Raw genomic sequence first — 22,112 nt, forward strand, 5'->3', positions numbered from 1 at the left:
GACCTCACTACAAAAGAGTCTGTCATACAGAGTGAAGTAAGTCAGAAAGAGAAAAACAAATACCGTATGTTAACACGTATATATGGAATCTAAGAAAAAAAAAAGGTTATGAAGTACCTAGGGGTAAGACGGGAATAAAGACACAGACCTACTAGAGAATGGACTTGAGGATATGGGGAGGGGGAAGGGTAAGCTTTGACAAAGTGAGAGAGTGGCATGGACATATATACACTACCAAACATAAAATAGATAGCTAGTGGGAAGCAGCCGCATAGCACAGGGAGATCAGCTAGGTGGTTTGTGATCACCTAGAGGGGTGGGATAGGGAGGTTGGGAGGAAGGGAGACGCAAGAGATATGGGAACATTTGTATATGTATAACTGATTCACTTTGTTATCAAGCAGAAACTAACACACCACTGTAAAGCAATTATACTGCAATAAAGATGTTTAAAAAAAACACAATGGGACATGATGAAACCAAAGAGGAAATCAGAAAATACCTCAAGACAAATGAAAACGGAAACACAACTTCCTAAGATCTATGAGATGCAGCAAAAGCAGTTCTAAGGGGGAAGTTAGAACCAATACAGGTCTTCCTCAAGAAACAGGAAAAATCTTGAGTAAACATCTTACCACCTAAAAGCATTAGAAAAAGAAGAACAAACAAAGCCCAAAGTCAGGAGAAGGAAGGCAATAATAATAATATAATAAAATAATAATAATATAATAATAAACATAATAATCATAGGGGAAATAAATAAAATAGAGATCCAAAAAAACAATAGAAAAGATCAATAAAACTAAGAGCTGGTTCTTTAAAAAGATAAATAAAATTCATAAACCTTTAGCTAAGGTCACCCAGAAGAAAAGAGAGGGGATCCAAATAAACAAAATAAGAAATGAAAGAGGAGACATAACAATCAATAACACAGAAATGTAAAAAATCATAAGAGAACACTATGAGCAGTTATACGCCAAGAAATTGGACACCCTAGAAGAAATGAACAAATTTCTAGAAAGATACAGCCTGCTGAGACTGCTTCAAGAAGAAACAGACAATTTGAACAGACTAATCACTACAAGTAAAATTGAATCTGTAATAAAAGAAAAAACTTCCAGCAAACAGCAATCCAGGACCAGATGGCTTCAGAGGGGAATTCTAACAAACATATAGAGAAGAGCTAATACTTATCCCTCTCAAACTATTCCAAAAACTTGAAGAGGAAGGAACACTCACAGATTTATTCTACAAGGCCACCATTACTCTGATACCAAAACCAGACAAGGAAACTACACACACACAAAAAGAAATTTTAGGTCAATATCTTTGATGAATATAGATGCAAAAATCCTCAATGAAATATTAGCAAACTGAATACAGCAGTATATAAAAGGGATCAAACACCATGATCAAGTTGGATTTATTCCAGGGTCAAGAGGGTGAATCAACATTCACAAATCAATCAATGTGATGCACATTAACAAAAGGAAGGATAAAAATCAAATTATCATCTCAGTAGATGCAGGAAAAGCATTTGAAAAATTTCAACATCCATTCACGATAAAAATTCTTATCCAAGTGGGTATAGAGGGAACATATCTCAGCATAATTAAGGCCATTGTGATAAACCCATAGCCAACATCATACTCAATGGTGAAAAGCTGAAAGACTTCCCACTAAGTTCTGGACCAAGACAAGGATGCCCACTCTTACCACTTCTGTTTAACATAGTAATGGAAGTTCTAGCCACAGCAATCAGAGAAGTAAAAGAAAGAAAAGGCATCCAAATTGGAAGGGCAGAAGTAAAACTGTCACTATTTGCAGATGACATGATACTTTATATTGGGAACTCTAAAGTCTCCACCCCCAAATATTAGGACTAATAAATGAATTCAGCAAGGTTGAAGGATACAAGATTACCATACAGAAATCTGTTGCATTTATATACACTAATAATGAAATTTCAGAAACAGAAAGTAAAAAATCACCCTGTTTGAAATCATACCAAAAAGATGAAAATACCAAGAATAAACTTAACCAAGGAGGTGAAACACCTATAATCTGAAAACTATAAAACATTGATGAAAGGAATTGAAGATAATTCAAAGAAATGGAAAGACATCATCCTGTGCCCTTGGATTGGAAGAATTAATATCGTTAAAATGGCCATAATACATAAAGGAATCTACAGATTTAATGAAATCCCTATAAAAATATCCATGACATTTTTCACAGAATGAGAACAAATAAAAATCCATAGGGAACCACAAAAAACTCCAAATTGCCAAAGTCATCTTGAGAGAAAAGAACAAAGCTGGAGGTATAACCCTCCCAGATTTCAGAATATACTACAAAGCTACAGAAATCAAAACAGCATGGTACTGGCACTGAAACAGACACATAGATCAAAGGAGCAGAATAGAGAACCAGAAGTGAACCCACGCACCTATTGTCAATTACTTTATGACAAAGGAGGTAAGAATATACAATGGAGAAAAGACAGTCTCTTCAGCAAGTGGTAGTGGGAAAACTGAACAGCCACATGTAAAACAATGAGATTAGAACATTCCCTCAGACCATGTATAGAAGTAAGCTCAAAGTGGTTCAAAGACCTAAATGTAAGACATGACACCATGAAACTCCTAGAAGAGAACATAGGCAGAACACTCTTTGACAAAAATCGTAACAATATTTTTTTGGGTCCGTCTCCTAAGCCAAAGGAAATAAAGCAAAAATAAAGTAATAGGGCCTAATTAAGCTTAAAAAGCTTTTGCACAGCAAAGGAAACTATCAATAACATGAAAATACAACCTATGAAAAGGGAGAAAATATTTGCAAATGGTGTGGCTGACAAGGGGTTAATATCCAAAATACACAAACAGCTCATACAACTCAATATCAAAAAAATAAAAAACCCAGTCAACAAATGGGCAGAAGACCTGAATAGAAAGTTTTCCAAAGAAGACACACATATGGCTAACAGGCACATGAAAAGATGCTCAACATTGCTAATTATTAGAGAAATGCAAAACAAAAATGAGATATCACCTCACCTGTCAGAATGGCTATCATCAAAATGTCTACAAATAACAAATGTTGGAGAGGATGTGGAGAAATGGGAACCCTAGTACACTATTGGTGGGGTTGTACATTGTTTCCAGCCACTATAGAAAATAGTACAGAGTTTCTTTAAAAAACTAAAAATAGAACTATGATATGATCCAGGAATTTCAGTGTTGGGTATGTATTTGTAGAAAATAAAAACACTAATTTGAAAAGATGCATGTACCTCAATGTTCATAGCAGCACTATCTACAATAGTCAAGATATGGAAGCAACCTAAGTGCCCATCAACAGATGAATGGATACAGATGTGGTTTATATATACAATGGAATACTACTCAGCCCCCCACAAAAGAATGGAATTCTGTCATTTGCAACAATGTGATGGACCATGAGGGTATTATGCTTAGTGAAATACGTCAGTGAGAAAAATCAAATACTCTATTTTATCGCTTACATGTGGAATGTGAAAAACAAAACAAATGTATATTTATTTAAAAAACAGAAACAGACTTATAGACGTAGAGAACAAACTAGTGGTTACCAGTGTAGAGGGAATAGGGAGGGGTGAGATAGGGGTATCAGATTAAGAGATACAAAGCACTATGTATAAAATAAATAAGCAACTTTGATATATTGTACAGCAAACAAACAAACAAAAGAAACCTACACTCTGCTAGTGAAGAGCACACACACACTTGCTTATTCCTGAAACAAGGCAGAAAAAAACAGGTTGAAACTGAATGGGACTCTGGCCAGTTTCCTGCAACCACTCTGGCACACAGCCAGCCTGAACCAAGCACCTGTTCTACCCCACTTGCTTCACCATAACAGCTCTACGCTAGGGTGAGGGTGGCTGAGGGGAGTGCTCAGATTTGAGGGACTATGCCAGCCCAGACCCCAAATGGCATCTGAATGGGGCAGGGGCAGCAACCTGGCGTTTATGGAGGCACCACATCAGAAGTATTCCAGGATTCCAAGTGGAACTGGGGACATCACAGCCTGAGCCCAGGCCCACACCCATGCCAAATGCCTGCTCCAGCCCCTCTTGCTCCAGCACTGTTCCCCTCTGGGGCTAGTGTGCTGGTGCTGGGATGGGGGAAAGAACACACTTAGAGGGAATGGAGCCATCATGGACTTGACCCTCAGTGCTTCTGCTCCAGCAATTTGGGACCCACCCCCAGCCCCAAGAGGGTGGTGTTGGCCACTGAAAAAGGGAGAAGCCCTGGCTCACACATGACTCTAGCTCTCGCTGCTCCATCTGCAGCACCACCTCCTACCAAGGTGATAGCTGCCAGCACACTCTAGGGAAAGACATGACTTGTGTTCAAGTCAGATCTAGCTCTCTCACCAAAGTCACTGGGCACATGCAGACTGTATGGGGATGCTCATACACAAGGACACACCTTCAAGACTGGAAAAGGTAACTGTTTCATCTAATTTCATAGAATAGAGACAGCAAAAGTTAAGAACAATGAGAAGACAGAGGGATTTATTTCATTGAAAGAACAGGAGAAAACCCCTGAAAAAAAAACAACTAATAAAACAGAAATAAACAATTTACTAGATAATGAATTCAAAGCATTAGTAATAGATAGGCTAACTGAATTAGGGAAAAGAATAGATGAACACAGAATTTTAACAAGGAAATTAAAAAATTTAAAAGGTGAAATGAAAAACACACTAGAAGGAATTAACAGCAGACTAGGTGATACAGAAGAATGAATAAGTGATCTGGAAGATAGAATAATGGAAATCATGCAATCAGAATAGTAAAAAGTAAATTAAAAAAAATGAGAACAGTTTAAGGGACATTTGGGACAACACAAAGCATACCAACATAAGCATTATAGAGGTCTCAGAAGAAGAGAGAGGGAGGGGGGCTTAAAAATGTTTTTGATGAAGCTATGGCTGAAAATTTATTGAAACTGAAGAAGGAAACCAATATCCAGGTACAAGAAGCATAGAGTGTCCCAAAGAAGATGAACCCAAACAGATGCATACCAAGACATAATAATTAAAATGGCAAAAGTTTAAGATAAAGAATTCTAAAGGCAGCAAGAGAAAATCAAAGAGTCATATATAAGGGAATCCCCATAAGGCTATCAGCTGATATTTTGCAGAAAACTTGCAGGCCAGAAGGAAGGACATGATATACATATAAAGTTCTAAAAGGGAAAAACCTGCAAGCTAGGATGCTCTCCCAGCAAGATTATCATTTAGAATTGAAGGAGAGATAAAGAACTTCTCAGACAAGCAAAAACTAAAAGAATTGAGCAATACTAAACCTACCCTAAAAGAAATGTTAAAGGGTTTTCTCTAATTGAAAAGGCTATAACAAAAAGTAAATTTCTATGGGAAAGGAACAAATTCCACTAGTAAAGGCAAAAATATAATAAAGGCTGAGGATCAACCAAGTAAGTAAGCTAGTACAAAGATTTAAAGAAAAAAATTTTAAATCAAGTATAACTACAATAAACTGTGAAGGGATAAATATGGAGATGTAAAATATGACATTAACAACACAAAATGTGGGGGAGGGGAGTAAAAAAAGTAGATATTTTAGAATGTGTTTGAAGTTAAATGAGTAACAGTTTTTAAAAAGTAGATACAGCTGTAGGTCAACATATAGGAACCCCTTGGTAACCACAAATTAAAAACCTACAATAGATATATAAAACTAGAGAGAAAGGAACAGAAGCAAACCAATAAAGAAAACCATCAAACTACAAAGGAAGAAACTAAAAGAAGAAGAAAAGAACAGAGAAGTACAAACACAACCAGAATACAGCTAACAAAATGGCAATAAGTACATACCTATCAATAATCACTTTAAAGGTCATTGGACAAAATACTCCAATTGAAAGACATAGGGTGGCTGATTGGATGAAAAAAGAAGACCCATCTATATGCTGCTTACAAGAGACTCACTTCGAGTTAGACACACACACAGACTGAAAGTCAGAGGATGGAAAAAGATATTTCATGTAAATGGAAACAACAAGAAAACGGGGGTAGTAGTATTCATATAGGACAAAATAATCTTTAAAACAAAGTCTATAACAAAAGATTAAGGGTATTATATAATGATAAAATGATCAATACAATAAGAGGATATAACACTCTTTATCATATACACACCTAATACAGGAACACCTAAATATATAAAGCAAATATTAACAAACATGAAGGGAGAAATTGACAATAATACAAAAATGGTAGGGGACTTTAACACTTCACTTTTTTTTTTTTTTTTTGCGGTACGCGGGCCTCTCACTGTTGTGGCCTCTCCCATTGCAGAGCACAGGCTCCAGACGCGCAGGCTCAGCGGCCATGGCTCACGGGCCTAGCCGCTCTGCGGCATGTGGGATCTTCCCAGGCTGGGTCACAAACCCATGTCCCCTGCATCGGCAGGCGGACTCTCAACAACTGCACCACCAGGGAAGCCCAACAGTTCACTTATTTTAATGGACAGATCATCCAGAGAGAAAATCAATAAGGAAATGGTGTCTTAAATGACACAATAGAATAGTTGGACTTATCTACAGGACATTCCATCCAAAAGCAGCAGAATACACATTCTTTTCAATTGCACATGGAATGTTCTCCAGGATAGATCACATGCTAGGCCATAAAACAAGTCTCAACAAATTTAAGAAGATAGAAATTATATCAAGCATTTTTTCTGACCACAACAGTATGAAACTAGAAATCAATTACAGGAAGTAAAATGGAAAAACACAAACAGGAGACTAAACAACAGGCTACTAAATAAACCAATGGGACATAATTCAAAAAGAGTCATGTACCACAATGTTCATTGCAGCTCTATTTACAATAGCCAGGACATGGAAGCAACCTAAGTGTCCTTCATCAGATGAATGGATAAAGAAGATGTGGCACATATATACAATGGAATATTACTCAGCCATAAAAAGAAATGAAATTGAGTTATTTTTAGTGGGGTGGTTGGACCTAGAGTCTGTCATACAGAGTGAAGTAAGTCAGAAAGAGAAAAACAAATACCGTATGCTAACACATATATATGAAATCTAAAAAAAAATTTTTAAAAGGTTCTGAAGAACCTAGAGGCAGGACAGGAATAAAGACACAGACATAGAGAATGGACTTAAGCACACTGGGAGTGGGAAGGGTAAGCTGGGATGAAGTGAGAGAGTGGCATGGACATATATACACTACCAAATGTAAAATAGATAGCTAGTGGGAATCAGCCACATAGCACAGGGAGATCAGCTCAGTGCTTTGTGATCACCTAGAGGGGTGGGATAGGGAGTGTGGGAGGGATACACAAGAGGGAGGAGATATGGGGATATATGTATATGTATAGCTGATTCACTTTGTTATAAAGCAGAAACTAACACACCTTGTAAACAATTATACTCCAATAAAGATGTTAAAAAAAAAGATGAGACAATGATGAAATCAAAGAGGAAATCAGAAAATACCTCGATACAAATGAAAGTGGAGGCACAACATTCCAAAATCTGTGGGATGCAGCAAAGCAGTTCTAAGAGGGAAGTTTACAGTGATACAGGCCTACCTCAAGAAACAAGAAAAATCTCAAACAACTTATATTACCAACTAAAAGAATTAGAAAAAGAGCAAACAAAGCTCAAAGTCATCAGAAGGCAGGAAATAATAAAGATCAGAGAGGAAATAAATAAAACAGAGACCAAAAAAACAATAGAAAAGATCAATGAAACCAAGATCTGGTCCTTTGAAAAGATAAAATTGATAAACCTTTAGTGAGGCTCACCAAGAAGAAAAGAGAGAGGACCCAAATAAAATAAGAAATTAAAGAGGAGACATAACAACCAATACCACAGAGATTCAAAAAAATCATAAAAGAATAGTATGAACAGTTATATGCCAACAAACTGAACAACCTAGAAGAAATAGACACATTTCTAGAAGTATACAATCTTTAAAGACTGAATCAGGAAGAAATAGACAATCTGAACAGACTGATCACTAATAGTGAAACTGAATTTGTAATTTTAAAAACTCCCAGCTAACCAAAGTCCATGACTGGATGGCTTCACAGGGGAGTTCTACCAAACATACAAAGAAGAGTTAATACATATTCTTCTCAAACTATTCCAAAAGTTGAAGAGGAAGGAACACACTGTAGTTAATCCATACTTTCCATAAATATTTTGAGTGAATGCATAAGTAGATGGCTGACTGAATTATATCCCCAACACCTAACACAGCTTTTGGTAAATAACTGCTAATTGAAATGTCCCCAATCCTGAAAGATCTCATCCTTATCAAGCCCATGGACTATACAAAAGCTTCTCTCTGGGTTTAGCCTATTATTTCAATGTGTAATAAAGATGTTGGCCTGAATTATAGCTAGGCAGTTGTTACCTCAAATCGGGGTACATCCATTTCAACTTGTCCTCTTAGCAATGGGGTTTGTCTGGGAGTCTCACGGATCATCACACTCCATCTGAAATGAAGTTTAAAGACAGATATTTAGGGCTCTGTTTCATCACAGGTTGGCACCAATGCTTCACATGTCACGAAAGGGGTCAAAATATTTATGTGATGGGTAGGGATGAGTTGTAGGGGTTGCCCAAGTTATCTCAGGTCACCTGATCTCAAGGTATACCCCAAGAGAGACCTCTGCTTCATGACTTCTCAAGGCCAGTGTGATGGAAGGAATTCCACCACAGAGTTCTCAGAGAGCAGTGCTTCTCAAGCAGTGGTAACTACCAAGATCACCTGAGGTGCTTTTGTAAAATACACATACCAGGGCTCTACCCAAGACCTACTGAATAAGAATATTTGTGGTAGGGCCCAGCTTGGTACCTTGAAAAAGCTCCCCAGGTTATCCTTATGAGCAGCCATAAATCAAATACTATGCCCCCACATAGAAAGTCTTTCTTCTCAGAGGATTGGAGGAGAATACTGTCTCTTCTCTAGGGCACAGATAATCCAGGCCAGTTGTTTATGAGCCCTCTTTTTTTGAGTTTCTTTGAGTACCTGATGAAGCTATAGAATAGTTTCTATACTATCCTAGAATAGAACAGAAAGATGGAAACTTTCCCAAGGAAAAAATATGCTTACATGGATAATTAGCTATGCAATTTGAAGTAGGTTTATAGAACCCTTGAAATTTACCAATGGGTGCTCCTGCTCTAGGATCTTTTAAGTTTGAAGAGGGGCTTCAGTGATGTTTAAAGGATACACAGTAGACCCTGGCTTCTTAATAGGCAAAGTCCCCCAAATTTCCTTGCACCGAAGCCAGAAAGGCAATGAAGCTCTGTGAGGGAGTTTAGAACATTCCTGATTGAGATGATGTCACTGGGAGTAACTGGCAAGGGAATGGAAGAGCCACAACGACCTCATTTTTCAGCTACTCACCTGTCTAGAATCCTCACACTAGCTTGCTCCACTCTGTTGAGGATGTTCAGAGGTGATTTGTTTTTGTTCCAGAACGCACCCCAGCCGAGGACACGGGCCAGATCATTACCGGTTCCAAGAGGGATGACTGCCAGCTGACACTGCAAGAACAAAACCGGGCACCCTTTTCAGACAATCCTACCAAGATCCACCCATAAAAGAACCCAGAGGGTGCTTTTTGGGGAAAAAAATATGGTCTCAAAACTAGTGGCAATAAGGGACCTATGATTTTAGGAAGTGTAATAGGAAGATGTTTGAAGTTGAGTGAAATTTTCCCTAAGGAGTTGGGTCCCACTCTTGGCAATACAGAACCTACTCAGTAAGGGGACACGTTGCTGGAATATGACAATATTTGTAGCCATGCTTTTAAAAGAGATATATAGCCACAAATTTCTATCTAGGCTGGGCCAAAGAGGTAAGGTGCCTTAAGGAGACAAAGCCACTGCAGTCAGAAGAGCAGGGGGCTGCTTAGGGAGAGGGGGGAGAGGTACATTTCTGCTACTCTAGAGACTCAGGGAAGAAACTCAGTGGCCTCAGGAGGGGTAGGGAATTGGGAATTGAATGCTGCCTGATGCCACTTCTGTTTTTCTTGCTTTCCTCCCCTTCAAATCTTCATTTTAGGGCTTGGGAAATAGAGCACTGCTCATTTTTTTCTGCTAACTTCCTCTTTCTTCCTTCCTACTATTAGATAACCAGAAAATGGTATAGGTGAGCAGGCTTAGATTGGGAATCTACCAGTCAGGTTGACTGTGAAACCAGTAGGAAACGTGTATTTTACAGACAAGGAGAGTAAAGACCAGGGACTTCTTGGGATAAGCAGCTCCACACTGCCAGTCTCTTTAGCAATGGCTAAATTAAGTCAGCTAGGGACTCACCCGTTCCTGTAATCCAAAGGCATCAATCAGAGATAAGACCCAGCTCACGCTGCCGTCTCCACCACAAACCACAATGCGAAAGCGAACAAAGTTCTTGAACATGCAGAGCCTGGAAGGAAGAGGGGAAAGGGGACTTATTTCATGAGCTGATGAGTTTTACAACTCTTTCCTACAATGTACCAGGAGCTAAGGACTGCTGCTTCTGCACCCTGCTATCAGGCTACATGTTTTCCTTTCCCTTAACCCCTATCTCTCTGTGTACCTAAGATCATAGGGAATGCTCCCACAGGCAATCCTGGAAATCAGGCCTTGCCTCAACCTACACTCTTCTTTGCCCAACCTTGTTCTGGAAGTTACTAGCTGCCTAGCCTAATCTACTTGCTGAGGCCCAGGAAGAATATCTTGCACAGTTGCCAGTGGGTTCACAGAAACCAGGGCTGAACAGCCAGATGGTCTCTAAATAAAACAGGCCTGTAGTAGAGATGTATCTACTTGCCCCCAAGAAAAAGAGTGAGTGACAGGAATGGTAGAAAATAATATCCATTTGCCTCCTCCTCTGAAGTCAGGAGACATAGCTACCTTTTCCAACTGGAAAAGGTGAAGCAAATCTGAGAGCAGGACATAGGCTTGAAAGGATTTCTGGGAGAGGGCTAAAAGTCCTCCAGCCAGCCAACTCAAGATGCTGTGGAGTTGTGTTTGTGTCCTGACTTGAGAAAATAGAACTTTCCTGCCCAGGTATTAGAACTAATTCCAGGAAGCCTATCCTACTCTAGAATGTGTAGAGGGGGGAGTCCCTTCTATACCCACAACTACATCCCTTACCCCATGCTTACCCGGCTTCAGGTCCACCCTTCGAAAGGTCAAACACTTGAGACGGGTTAAGGTATTGCTTGAATTTCCGGAGGAAGACGATCCCTTGGTGATCGCCACTTTTGGAGTTGATGAAGATGAGAAGGGGGCATGAACAGGCTGAAGACCAATCAAGATTCCAGAAATCTGGAGATACTACTAATTGGCCTAATAATGCATACAACAGAAAGAAAAGGGAAAAAAAGAAAAAGGCCATTTAGATGGAAGCAAGGCATGACTTAACATCAAATTTTGCAAAGACTTTTTAAAAACAACTTTATTGAGGTATAATTGATATACAAAGAACTGCATACATTTAATGTGTACAATTTAATGAGTTCAGACATATGCAAACACCCATGATACCATCACCACAATCAAGATAATAGACATCCAACACCTCCCACAGCTTCCCTGTGCCTCTGAGACTGAGGGACAGAGGGGAAGTTAGATGCAAACCAAAGGGGCTTTTACTTAAGAAAACAACAATAGCTGGTCTTTGCCCAGCTGTTGCCAGGTAACCAACATTTGCTGAGCAACTACTATATGCCAATCATCATGCTACATACTGCTAGGGGTCTAGCTCTTGCCCTCAAGCTGGGGAGACAGATTCATACACAGCAGTGTATTGGAACACAAGGAATAAAAATAATTAGTGCCACAACCAAAGATCAATAAAATGTCAAGGGAAAACTGAAGAAGGAGAAGGTTGAGAGCCCAGGAGGAGGATCAGCACACCCAACTTGTCCTCTCTCTGCCTGGGATAGCTCAGTTCTTACACTGAGAAGATACAAGGTCAGGAAAGATGGGGAGAAAAGGCTGCCTTTCAGCCAGGAGCTAATGACAGAACATATCAATGTGGAGTGAAGCAGGGAGCTTTAATCGCTCCTCTAATGTTCTGGCAGAGCAATCTAAGTTATCATACCAATTATCAGGGGAAACAAGACTATAGGGAAATTGTCTGGACAAGAGAGAGGCTTTTAATAATCCCCAATGCTGAAGTTCCCCATAGAGAAGTGGAGTTATAGCAGTCTAAATTGCCATAGCCTGCCAGCTCATACTGGGTCATAGAGCCTGTTGGCAGGGAGACAGGCAGTGAGCAATGGCCTCATAGGAGATGCAAGACAAATTGTGAGCCTCCAAACCTCTGAGCTCGTGGCTTGCCAGGGATGCCCAGCAAAAATAAATGCAAAGCGAAAAAAGCATGTGGCTTGCTCCTGAATGGTGTGTGCCACAGGGAGAGAGGCAAGTTGAAGTGTCCCATTTGTTGTAACCTGGGTAAAAGGGAGCCTGAAGAGGAAGACTGCTGACTTGAGCAGATTTCATGGCTGTTTTGCCTGGAAAAATCTAAAGCAAGCTTCCTCTATGGGCCAATTTCTACTCACTGGCCAGTGGAACTTGAAGACCTCCTAAGCCAGCTAGCCTGTCATGCACCAAACCTTCAGGGCTTGCCAGGGCTCATAGCTGCAAGGGGAGTCTGCTATGTCCCTTCAGTAGCATAGCTTGGAAGTAGTTACCCTCCCTGAACATGTTATCCCTTTTCAACATTTTATTTTACAAAATATATGTTAACACAATGGTAGTTAAGACATTCATTCATTCATTCAACATATATGTATTGAGGGCATTCTTTGTGCCTGTCCTTGTTATGTTCCGATATACAGTGATAGACAAGATATAAATGATCTTTGCTCTTGTGGAATTTATATTCTAATGGAAGGATGCAGACCATAAATAAATACACAAATAAATATAGAAAATAATGCGATATGAAGAAAAATAAAGCAGGAAAAGGGGAATGGCGACTGATGGGGGTGTTGTTTTAGACAGGTGGCCAGGGATGGCTTCTCTGGTGAGATGACATTTGAATGAAATGAGGTAGTGAGCAATGCAGGTATCTGGGGGAAGAGTTTTTTGGGGGTCAAGAGGAAGAATAAGAACCCGCCCAGAGAAGGGAGACTGCCTGGGATGTTTGTGGACAGTGAAGAGAATAGCATGGCTGCTGTGGAGTAAGTGAGGGAGAGAGGTCACAGGGCCCACGTAAAATGACAACAAAATGTTAGACGAATCTGGTGAACAAGGTGACAAAAATGGTATTGTGGGCTGGAATATAGTGATATTAGGCAGATTCATAACCAGGTAAATGATCATGTCCACAAGGTTGCTTTTGAATAGGCTGATGTTAATTGTAAGGGAATGTCCAGTACTATTCAACAATTTTAAGCAATTTAAATAAAAACATGGAAGGCTAGCTTGTCAACTTTGAAGTACCTAAAGCAGGAGGGAGAGCCACTGGATGACAGAATCAAGATTGAAAAATGACCTTAACAGGCAGTAGGGTCAAAGTCAACTAGCTGAAAAGGGGATAAATGTGAAGCTTGGCCTTTAGGCATAAGGATGTAAGTTGCAGCAGAACAAGACAATAGGAACTTGGCTTGGCAGCATCAAGCGTGAAAAGGGCTTAGGGGATTTACTTGACTTTAAGCTCCAGATGAGTCAACAGTCTGAAAGAGCTTAAAAAAAAAAAAAAAGGATCGTGCTTCTTTGAGCTAAGTTAATATAATCACAGTGTCCAAAACCAAGGAGCCAAGAGTCCCTCTCAAATTTGTTCAGTTCATACCACAGAAAGATGCTAAATTAGCATAAGGTTGGCTTCCTGTTCCCCTTCCTGTATTTTAAGATCCTCTTTTAAGATACTAACTCATTTAACACACATAACGCACTTGAGTATAACTTTTATTCCCTATTGGCAGAAAACAAATGATACATGAGGCACAGAGAGGTTAAGTAACTTGCCCAAGGTCACACAGATAGTAAATGATGGAGTATGCTCCCGGGAGTAGTAGTATCAGCATCATTTCTTGTAAGAAATGGAAATTCTTGTGCCCTACGCAGATCTACTGAATCAAAAGCTCTGGGGCAGGGGCATAGGGCCTAGAAATCTGTGTTTTAAAAAGCCTTCTGGATGATTCTGAGGCATTCTTGTATTTGACAAATACTGCATTATACTGTTTTGCCCCCATATAAATCAGGGATCCTGTCTTAGTCATATCTTTTTCTGTACATTGTTCATCACTGAGCCTTACATATACGCAGTATTCAGTAAATGTATTAATGAATTCATGTAACAAATCTTGACTGTGGATATACCATGTATCGGGTTTGAGTTAAGTGCTAGTGATACAAGAGCTCACAGTCTGGAGTGGGAGACATACATGTGACGAACTATAATATAGTGTGTTAAGTGCTCTGAGATATGTGTTCTGGGTTTACAGCAAAGGAAGTGATTTATTTGTCTGGAGAAATGGGGAGGGGCAATTACAGAAGCCTTTAAACAGGAGACAATGTTTGACGTTGTTCTCACCCTCTAGGATGAGAGAAGAAATTTACCAAGCAGATCGGGTAGGAAAAAGGGAAATTAGAAGACATCAGAAATTAGAGTTTGTTGACTTAATAAATAATGAATGAATGCTAATCAGCAATGGCATGTGCTACCTCAGAAAGTCATCAAATGGATGCCTCCACCTTGGATGCTGGAGAAGGGATTCCCTAGCCTGGCCAGAGGGTTGGACCAGATCATCTTTAATGACCTCATCATCTCTAAGATGGGTGAGACTTCCCAACAGGGAACATTAAAGAGTGTATTTGCCTAGGCCAAGAAGCCAGAAGGAGTCAAGAAGATATGGAGGTTTCAAAAGATACTCCTAAGAAACCACAGGCCAAGTAACACATGATAGAAAGAAGGGCTCTCAAGAGTGACATTCAATTGGATCAAGATTGCAGATGACTAGGATGAAAGGCTAAAAGTTAACTCATGGGGCATTGTATGAGACATTACACAAAAAGAATGGCTTAGCACAGGTGCTTCTAAGCAATAATATGTCATTGGTGGAAAGCAAAAGAAAATAGTAGTGCTATCAGTTGACCATCTATAACAAGAATAAGAAATGATATAAGATGGGAAAAAACAAACTAAAAAACCCAATTTCCACAAGAACACAGAACCTGTTGGGCCAATTACAAAGGAGAGGTGGCAGCCCCTTAACACCTATTTGGGGGTGATTTATAAGATGCTGAGGCGGCCATCCTTCAGTCTGCCCAAAGACATCTTCCCCAGGTCCCTGTGGTGTTGAGCAAAGTCTCAGATTCAAGACTTCATTGACTTTCATTAGCAGCCTGAGTAGAGTTGGCTGACTAGTTTGATACTTTTCCATCTTGCCCCTAGGCGCTTCTTTCTCCTAGCCAGTCAAGTGTCTCTTATATACCAAGTCATCAATCTCATCATCTCTCTAGTCAGCTATCTGGTAAGTGACTCTATGTGGATAAATATTTGAGTAGTTCTGAGAATAATATATGCATGCATCCCTGAGTGAGGTATGTGTGTCTGTGCATGTCATTATGGGGACATATGAGTATGCTTGCCTGCAGAAAACTGTGTGAGTGGCTCATTCCATGTACCAATGTCTGTCTGTATCTGTGTTGGGGTTGGGAAATGAACTGGAAGAGACTAGAGTGGCTCAGAGTGTATGTACATGTATGTGCACACATGTACACATGTGCTGTGTCTAGTTCTAAAACTGTTGTAATGGTTACAGGAATCCTTGCCCCCTAGCTAATGCTGGCTTTTCCTTGGCAATGAAGTAGGCAGCAAGCAAAAAAAAATATTTCATGGATTATCTACTGTCTCGAAATCATGTAAAAGCTGAAATCAATTCTGATCATTTGGAAACAATTTTGACAGAGGCTACAAAGAACATGCCCACATACATATACACCATAAGCAATATTCACCATCCCAAAAGTCTAAAGGAAAACATGAGCTGTCTATACACATATGCACACTCGTACTCCCGGAAATGTTTGATTGGTTGACCAGATTAATTTAATTGCAGTCTTTTTCTCTAGGCTTTACATCTTCCCTCCCTCCCCAATGTATTCCCCAATGTATTAAAGTTTAGCTACTCACCATCACCCTTGGGGTCGCTGAGGGCAGTGGGAGGAATGACTGATGATCGATGACTTCCAAACCAGCATTCCTTGGAAAACCGTCTCCTGCAGTCATTATGCACCTGGAACAACAGGAGAAGAAAGAAAAAACTTGAGTGGGGTGAGAAAAGGATAAGATAGATCAGCATTTTGTCCCAATTCCAAAATTTAAGTGCTCAGTATTCAAAACTCCCTTTCTGAGATTTGGTGCCATACACATACCCCTGACTCAATCTCTCTTTCCACTCTGAGCCTGCACCATCCCTGAGTGTGACCTCTGAACTCTGTTCCTTTCAAAGGTGGCTTTCAGAAGATACATATCACAGGCACTGCATAGATGCCAGTCCTAGGGCACAATTTTAGTGACCTACAGAATGGGTAGTTTACTTGCAGTATAAGAGTGCAAATCCTGATAACATGTTGTTATGCTTCATTCCTTACAACAACTGTGTGCTGTAGGGAAGACATATTAAGTTTGTTTTAGAAATGAAGAAACCAAAGCTCAGAGAGGTAAAGGATCTTGCTCAAGGTCAAGCAACTGGGAAGTGAAAAGGTGGAGACTCTGCTGCCTTCCCCACTAATGGCATATTTCCCAGATTTCTGATATCTTCAAGCATCACTTCCTGGAAAACTACACAGTTCCTAGAAGACATGAATCTGGCCTAATTATGCAAAACAATTAAAAGAGATCCAGAGGACAATCAGAGTCATCTTCTTTTTTATTACAATATAACTGAGATAAGCATTACACTAATTTCAGGTGTACGGCATAATGATTTGATATTTGTATAAACTGTGAAATGGTCACCATAATAAGTCTAGTTAACATCCATCACTATACATAGTTACATTTTTTTTCCTTGTGATGAGAACATTTAAGATTTACTCTCTTTTTTAAAAAATTTTAAATTTTATATTAGAGTATAATTGATTAACAATGTTGTGTAAATTTCAGGTATACAGCAAAGTGATTCAGTTATACATATACATGTATCTATTCTTTTTCACATTCTTTTCCCATTTGGGTTATTACAGAGTATTTAGCAGAGTTCCCTGTGCTATACTGTAGGTCCTTGTTGGTTATAAAATTTACTTTCTTAAGGAACCCTAACATCATACTAAAGGAATCCATCAAAACACAAGGAAAGAAACTGGGAGGAGTAGACAAGAACAGAGAAGAACTACAAAAACAACCAGCAAACAATGAACAAAATAGCTATAAGTAAATACCTATCAATAATCACTTTAAATTTAAATGAACTAATGCTCCAATCAGAAGACGTAGAGTGGCTGAATGGATACAAAAACAAGGCCGATATATATGCTGCCTGCAAGAAACTCACTTCAGATCTAAAGACACACACAGACTGAAAGTTATAGGATAGAAAAGGGTATTCAATGCAAATGGAAATTAAAAGAAAGCCACGGTAGCAGTACTTATATCAGACAAAATAGACTTTAAAGCAAAGACTGTAACAAAACAAGGAGGGACATTAAGTTATGATAAAGGGGTCAATCTAACAAGATGATATAACATTTGTAAACATTTATGCACTCAACAGAAGAGCACCTAAATATATAAAGCAAATATTAACAGAAATAACTGAAGAAATAGACAGAAATACAATAATAGTAGGGGACCATAATACCCCAGTTACACCAATGGATATATCATCTGACAGAAAATCAATAAAGAAACACTGGTCTTAACACATTATATGAGATTACCTTAATATATACACCTATAGAACATTCCATCAAAAAGCAGCAGAACACACATTCTTTTCAAGTACACATGGAACATTCTCCAGATACATCACATGTTAGGCCACAAAACAAGTCACATTAAATATAAAAAGATTAAAATCATATTAATCATCTTTTCAGAAAACAACACTATGAAACTAGAAATCAACTACAATAAGAGAACTGGAAAAAACACAAACACATGGAGACTAAACAGCATGATGCTAAACAACCAATGGTCAGTGAAGAAATCAAAGAAGAAATAATAATATACCTTGAGACAAATGAAAATGGAAACATAACTGTCCAAAATCTATGGGACATACGGTTAACAGCTGATCTTTCAGCAGAAACTCTGCAAGCCAGAAGGGACTGGCAGGACATACTTAAAGTGACGAAGGAGAAAAACCTACAACCAAGATTACTCTACCCAGCAAGGATCTCATTCAGATTTGATGGAGAAATTAAAACCTGTAGAGACAAGCAAAAGCTGAGACAGTTCAGCACCACCAAACCAGCTTTACAACAAATGCTAAAGTAACTACTCTAGGCAAGAAACACAAGAGAAGGAAAAGACCTACAATAACAAACCCAAAACAATTAAGAATATGGGACTAGGAACATACATATTGATAATTACCTTAAATGTAAATGGATAAAATACTCCCACCAAAAGACACAAACTCGCTGAATGGATACAAAAACAAGACCCTTATATATGCTGTCTACAAGAGACCCACTTCAGACCTAGAGACACATACAGACTGAAAGTAAGGGGATGGAAAAAGATATTCCATGCAAATGGAAACCAAAAGAAAGCTGGAGTAGCAATTCTCATATCAGACAAAATAGACTTTAAAATAAAGACTGTTACAAGAGACAAAGAAGGACGCTACATAATGATCAAGGGATCGATACAAGAAGAAGATATAACAATTGTAAATATTTATGCACCCAACATAGGAGCAACTCAATACATAAGGCAAATACTAACAGCCACAAAAGGGGAAATCGACAGTAACACAATCATAATAGGGGACTTTAACATCTCACTTTCACCAATGGACAGATCATCCAAAATGAAAATAAATAAGGAAACACAAGCTTTAAATGATACATTAAACAAGATGGACTTAATTGATATTTATATGACAATCCATCCAAAAACAACAGAATACACATTCTTCTCAAGTGCTCATGGAACATTCTCCAGGATAGATCACATCTTGGGTCACAAATCAAGTCTTGGTAAATTTAAGAAAATTGAAATCGTATCAAGTATCTTTTTGGACCACAATGCTATGAGACTAGATATCAATTACAGGAAAAGATCTGTAAGAATACAAACACATGGGGGCTAAACAATACACTACTTAATAACCAAGTGATCACTGAAGAAATCAAAGAGGAAATCAAAAAATACCTAGAAACAAATGACAATGGAGGCACGACAACCCAAAACCTATGGGATGCAGCAAAAGCAGTCCTAAGAGGGAAGTTTATAGCAATACAATCCTAGCTTAAGAAACAGGAAACATCTCAAATAAACAACCTAACCTTGCAACTAAAGCAATGAGAGAAAGAAGAATAAAAAAAACCCAAATTTAGCATAAGGAAAATCTATGGGACAAAGCAAAAGTAGTCCTAAGAGGGAAGCTCATACTGATACAGCCCTACCTCAAGAAACAAAAATCTCAAATAAAGAATCTAAATATACATTTAAAGGAATTACAAAAAGAAGAATAAGCAAAGACCAAAGTTAGAAGAAGGAAAAAAATAATAGATCACAGAGGAAATAAATGAAATAGAGACAAAAATACAAGAGATCAATAAACGTAACAGTTGGTCTTTTGAAAAGATGAACAAAATCAAGAAACTTATTTAGCCAGCCTCATTAAGAAAAAAAGAGATTACCTAAATAAGTAGAATCAGAAATTAAAGAGGAAAATTTACAACTTGACACCACAGAAATATGAAGGATCATAAGAGACTACTATGAAAAATTATATGTCAACAAATTAAACAACCTAGAAGAAATGGAAAAATTTCTAGATCATATAATCTTCCAACACTGAATCATGAAGAAATAGAAAATCTGAATAGACAGATTATTAGTAATGAAATTGAATCAGTAATCAAAAAACTCCCCCAAAACAAAAGTTAAGGTCCAGATGGCTTCACAGGTGAATTCTACCAAATATTTTAAAATACTTAATATCTATCACTTTCAAATTATTGCAAAAAATGAAGACAAAGGAATACTCTCAAACTCATTCTACAAGGCCACCATTAACGTGATACCAAAACCAGACAAAAACACTGCAAGAAAGAAAATTACAGGCCAATATCTTTGCTAAATATAGATACAACAGTTCTCAACAAAATATTAGCAAATCAAACTTAACAATACATTAAAAGACTTATACACCATGATCAAGTGGGATTCATTCCAGAGATGTGAGGATGGCTTAACATCCATAAATCAATAAATGTGATATGCCAAACTAACAAAAGGAAGGATAAAAATCACATGATCATCTCAATAGATTCAGAAAAGCATTTGATAAAATTCAATATCAGTTTATGATAAAAAAATTCTTAACAAAGTGGGTATAGAGGGAACATACTTCAACATAATAAAAGGCCATATATGACAAACTCACAGTTAACATTATATTCAATGTGAAAAGCGGAAAGCTTTTTTTTTTAAGATTAGGAATGAGACAAGGATGCTCACTCTTGCCACTTTCATTCAACATAGTATTGGAAGTTCTAGCCACAGAAATGAGGCAAGAAAAAGAAATAAAAGGCATCAAAACCAGAAAGTCAGAAGTAAAACAATCAGTATTTTCAGATGACAGAATACTATATACAGAAAACACCAAACACTCCACCAAAAATCTATTAAAGCTAATGAATGAATTCAGAAACTTGCAGGTACAAAATTAATATACAGGACTTCCCTGGTGGCACAGTGGTTAAGAATCCACCTGCCAATGCAGGGGACACAGGTTTGAGCCCTGGTCCAAGAAGATCCCACATGCCACAGAGAAACTAAGCCTGTGCACCACAACTACTGAGCCTGAACTCTAGAGCTTATGAGCCACAACTACTGAGCCCTCGTGCCACAACTACTGAAGCCTGCATACCTAGAGCCCACACTCCACAACAATAGAAGCCACTGCAATGAGAAGCCTGCACACCTCAATGAAGAATAGCCCCAGCTCACTGCAACTAGAGAAAGCCTGGGTGCAGCAATGAAGACCCAATGCAGCCCAAAATAAATGAATAAATAAATTTATTTAAAAAATTAATATACAGAAACGTGTTGCATTTCTATACAATAATGATGAACCAACAGAAAGAGAAATGAAGGAAACAATCCCATTTATAATTGCATCTGAAATAATAAAATACCTAGGAATAAATTTAACCAAGGAGTTAAAAGACCTGTAGCCTCAAAACAATAAGACAATGATTAAAGAAATTGAAGATAACACATCAAAAAATTGGAAAATATGCCACACTCATGGACTGAATGATTCAATATCACTAAAATGTCCATACTACCAAAAGAAATCAACAGATTCAATGCAATCTCTATCAAAATACCAGTGGCACTTTTCACAGAACTAGAAAAAATAAATATAATTTTTAATGAAAACACAAAAGGCTCCAAATAGCCAAAACAATCTTGAGAGAGAAGAACAAAACTACAGGTGTCACACTCCCATACTTGAAAGTATACCACATAGCTATAGAATTCAAAACAGTATGGTACTGGCACAAAAACAAGATGCATAGATTAATGGAACAGAACAGAGAGTCCAGAAATAAGTCCACACTCATACAATTAATCTATAATAAAGAGAGACTATACAATGGAGAAAGGACAGTCTCTTAAAAAAACGGTGCTGGGAAAACTGGACAGCTACATGTAAAAAAATGAAATTACAACATTCCTTAACACCATACACAAAAATAAACTCAAAATGGATTAAAGACCTAAATGTAAGACTGGACACTATAAAAGTTTTAGAGGATCAATGGTGAAAAACAGAAACCATTTCCACTAAGATAAGGAACAAGATAAGGTTGCGCACTCTCACCATTATTTTTCCAACAGAGTTTTGGAAGTTTTAGCCACAGCAATCAGAAAAG

At 38.2% G+C, this 22,112-nt stretch overlaps 1 protein-coding gene across 1 annotated transcript in view; it reads right to left on the minus strand.

Moving 5' to 3' along the window:
• Positions 1-22,112, minus strand: part of DGKK (diacylglycerol kinase kappa) — a 167,680-nt gene that overhangs the window by 34,732 nt on the left and 110,836 nt on the right. Inside the window, exons 8-12 of the mRNA XM_032620263.1 lie at positions 16,186-16,288; positions 11,204-11,387; positions 10,371-10,479; positions 9,457-9,596; positions 8,458-8,539 (exon numbers count right to left, since the gene is read on the minus strand). Coding sequence (XP_032476154.1) covers positions 8,458-8,539; positions 9,457-9,596; positions 10,371-10,479; positions 11,204-11,387; positions 16,186-16,288 — 618 coding nt within the window. The remainder of the gene's footprint in view (positions 1-8,457; positions 8,540-9,456; positions 9,597-10,370; positions 10,480-11,203; positions 11,388-16,185; positions 16,289-22,112) is intronic.

This window comes from Phocoena sinus, chromosome X (genome assembly GCF_008692025.1).
Source record: "Phocoena sinus isolate mPhoSin1 chromosome X, mPhoSin1.pri, whole genome shotgun sequence".
Classification (NCBI taxonomy): Eukaryota; Metazoa; Chordata; class Mammalia; order Artiodactyla; family Phocoenidae; genus Phocoena; species Phocoena sinus.